The 1331-nt window shown below is 36.7% G+C and overlaps 1 protein-coding gene across 1 annotated transcript in view; it reads right to left on the bottom strand.

Annotated features, from left to right (window-relative positions):
- Positions 1–1331, bottom strand: part of hk2 (hexokinase 2) — a 44532-nt gene that overhangs the window by 9048 nt on the left and 34153 nt on the right. Inside the window, exon 13 of the mRNA XM_005746121.1 lies at positions 815–910. Coding sequence (XP_005746178.1) covers positions 815–910 — 96 coding nt within the window. The remainder of the gene's footprint in view (positions 1–814; positions 911–1331) is intronic.

Raw genomic sequence — 1331 nt, 5'->3', positions numbered from 1 at the left:
CCACCGTGCCGCCTGAGCATAAGCATAAATATTAATATTATCCATAGCACTAGAAAGACATTATTCGCTTATCTACACTCTTCACTCAACTGCAGTTCTAATGGTTGCGGGTCTGAGAATCCTCATATTGCTTTAGTGCATCATCTAACGCTGTGAGCACCGGAAAACAGAAGATATAAATCATAGTTTGGTAAATTGTCAGATCATATAATAAGATTCTGTACTTTTATAACAAGCACTATTTACATTACTTTATCTTACATTTCAGCCACACACACACACACACACACACACGTAAATATATATAAATATCTACATATAGACACATGTATATATCTCTCTGTGTGTGTACATATACACTCAGCCATTTCAGAAAATAACTCAAACACAAATTCAAAGAATCACACAAGACCATTTTAATCTATTTTTTAAATCTCATGCAATTAAACTGATGTACTTGTTATTCAATCAGAAATGAAAGTCGTAACTAAAAGCATTGGAGAGAAAATTCAGACATTCACTGACAAGTGTAGGTGGATCTCTTAGAGTGCTGCTCTCCTGGGTCTTACATGTGACTGTATAACATCATGGTACAGTCTAGCCACTTTGGCTCTTTTTATTACATGAATCAAGGGTTAATATTCAAGGCCACAATTCTGTAATATTGTTGGGTCTTTGCTTTACATATAAAACACCTTGAGGCAACTTATGCTGTGCTTTGGCAGATGAAAAAAAGTGAAGTGACTTTAAATCAGAATCAGAATCAGAATGGGGTTTATAAAATTGTATTTAAGACTGTGATTGATGTACTGACCCCTCTGCTGCGGACAGCTTCTTTAAGCAACGCGACCACATCTTTCCCCTCACAGCCGCTGGCTTTAAACCCCTTCGTCCACTTCAGGAGTATGCCCTAGACAAATTACAGAGTCACAATCAGAATCCTTTGTATTTAGCCACATTTGTGCACACAAACATTTGACTTTGGTTCACGTTACTCTTTGCATGCAAAGAAAAGAAACATTTTTTTGTAGTCAGGGTGTCATTAGAGCTGAAAATTTAAGCACACACAGAAAGAAAAAAAAACAACAACTCAGCTCTCAATTAGAAAAACAAAACAAGCAAAAACAAGAAGCAGTCAAGGAAGACAAACCTCCCTTGTCTCCATTTGGAGATGTTAGCTCTTTATACAGTAAAGTTACAGCGGGATACAAATAATATCAGGCTGATCCTGTCACAATTAGTGCCCCCTGTCTAAATCACGGACAAACAGTATCCCACAGTTGTTTATGTTTTTGAACCCATTTTGCACAGAGAGGCATTTTTTGAAAAAT

The sequence above is a fragment of the Pundamilia nyererei genome, unplaced genomic scaffold (genome assembly GCF_000239375.1).
Source record: "Pundamilia nyererei isolate P.nyererei 1_Seehausen unplaced genomic scaffold, PunNye1.0 scaffold00172, whole genome shotgun sequence".
NCBI lineage: Eukaryota > Metazoa > Chordata > Actinopteri > Cichliformes > Cichlidae > Pundamilia > Pundamilia nyererei.
This window is presented reverse-complemented; position numbering and strand designations above follow the sequence as displayed.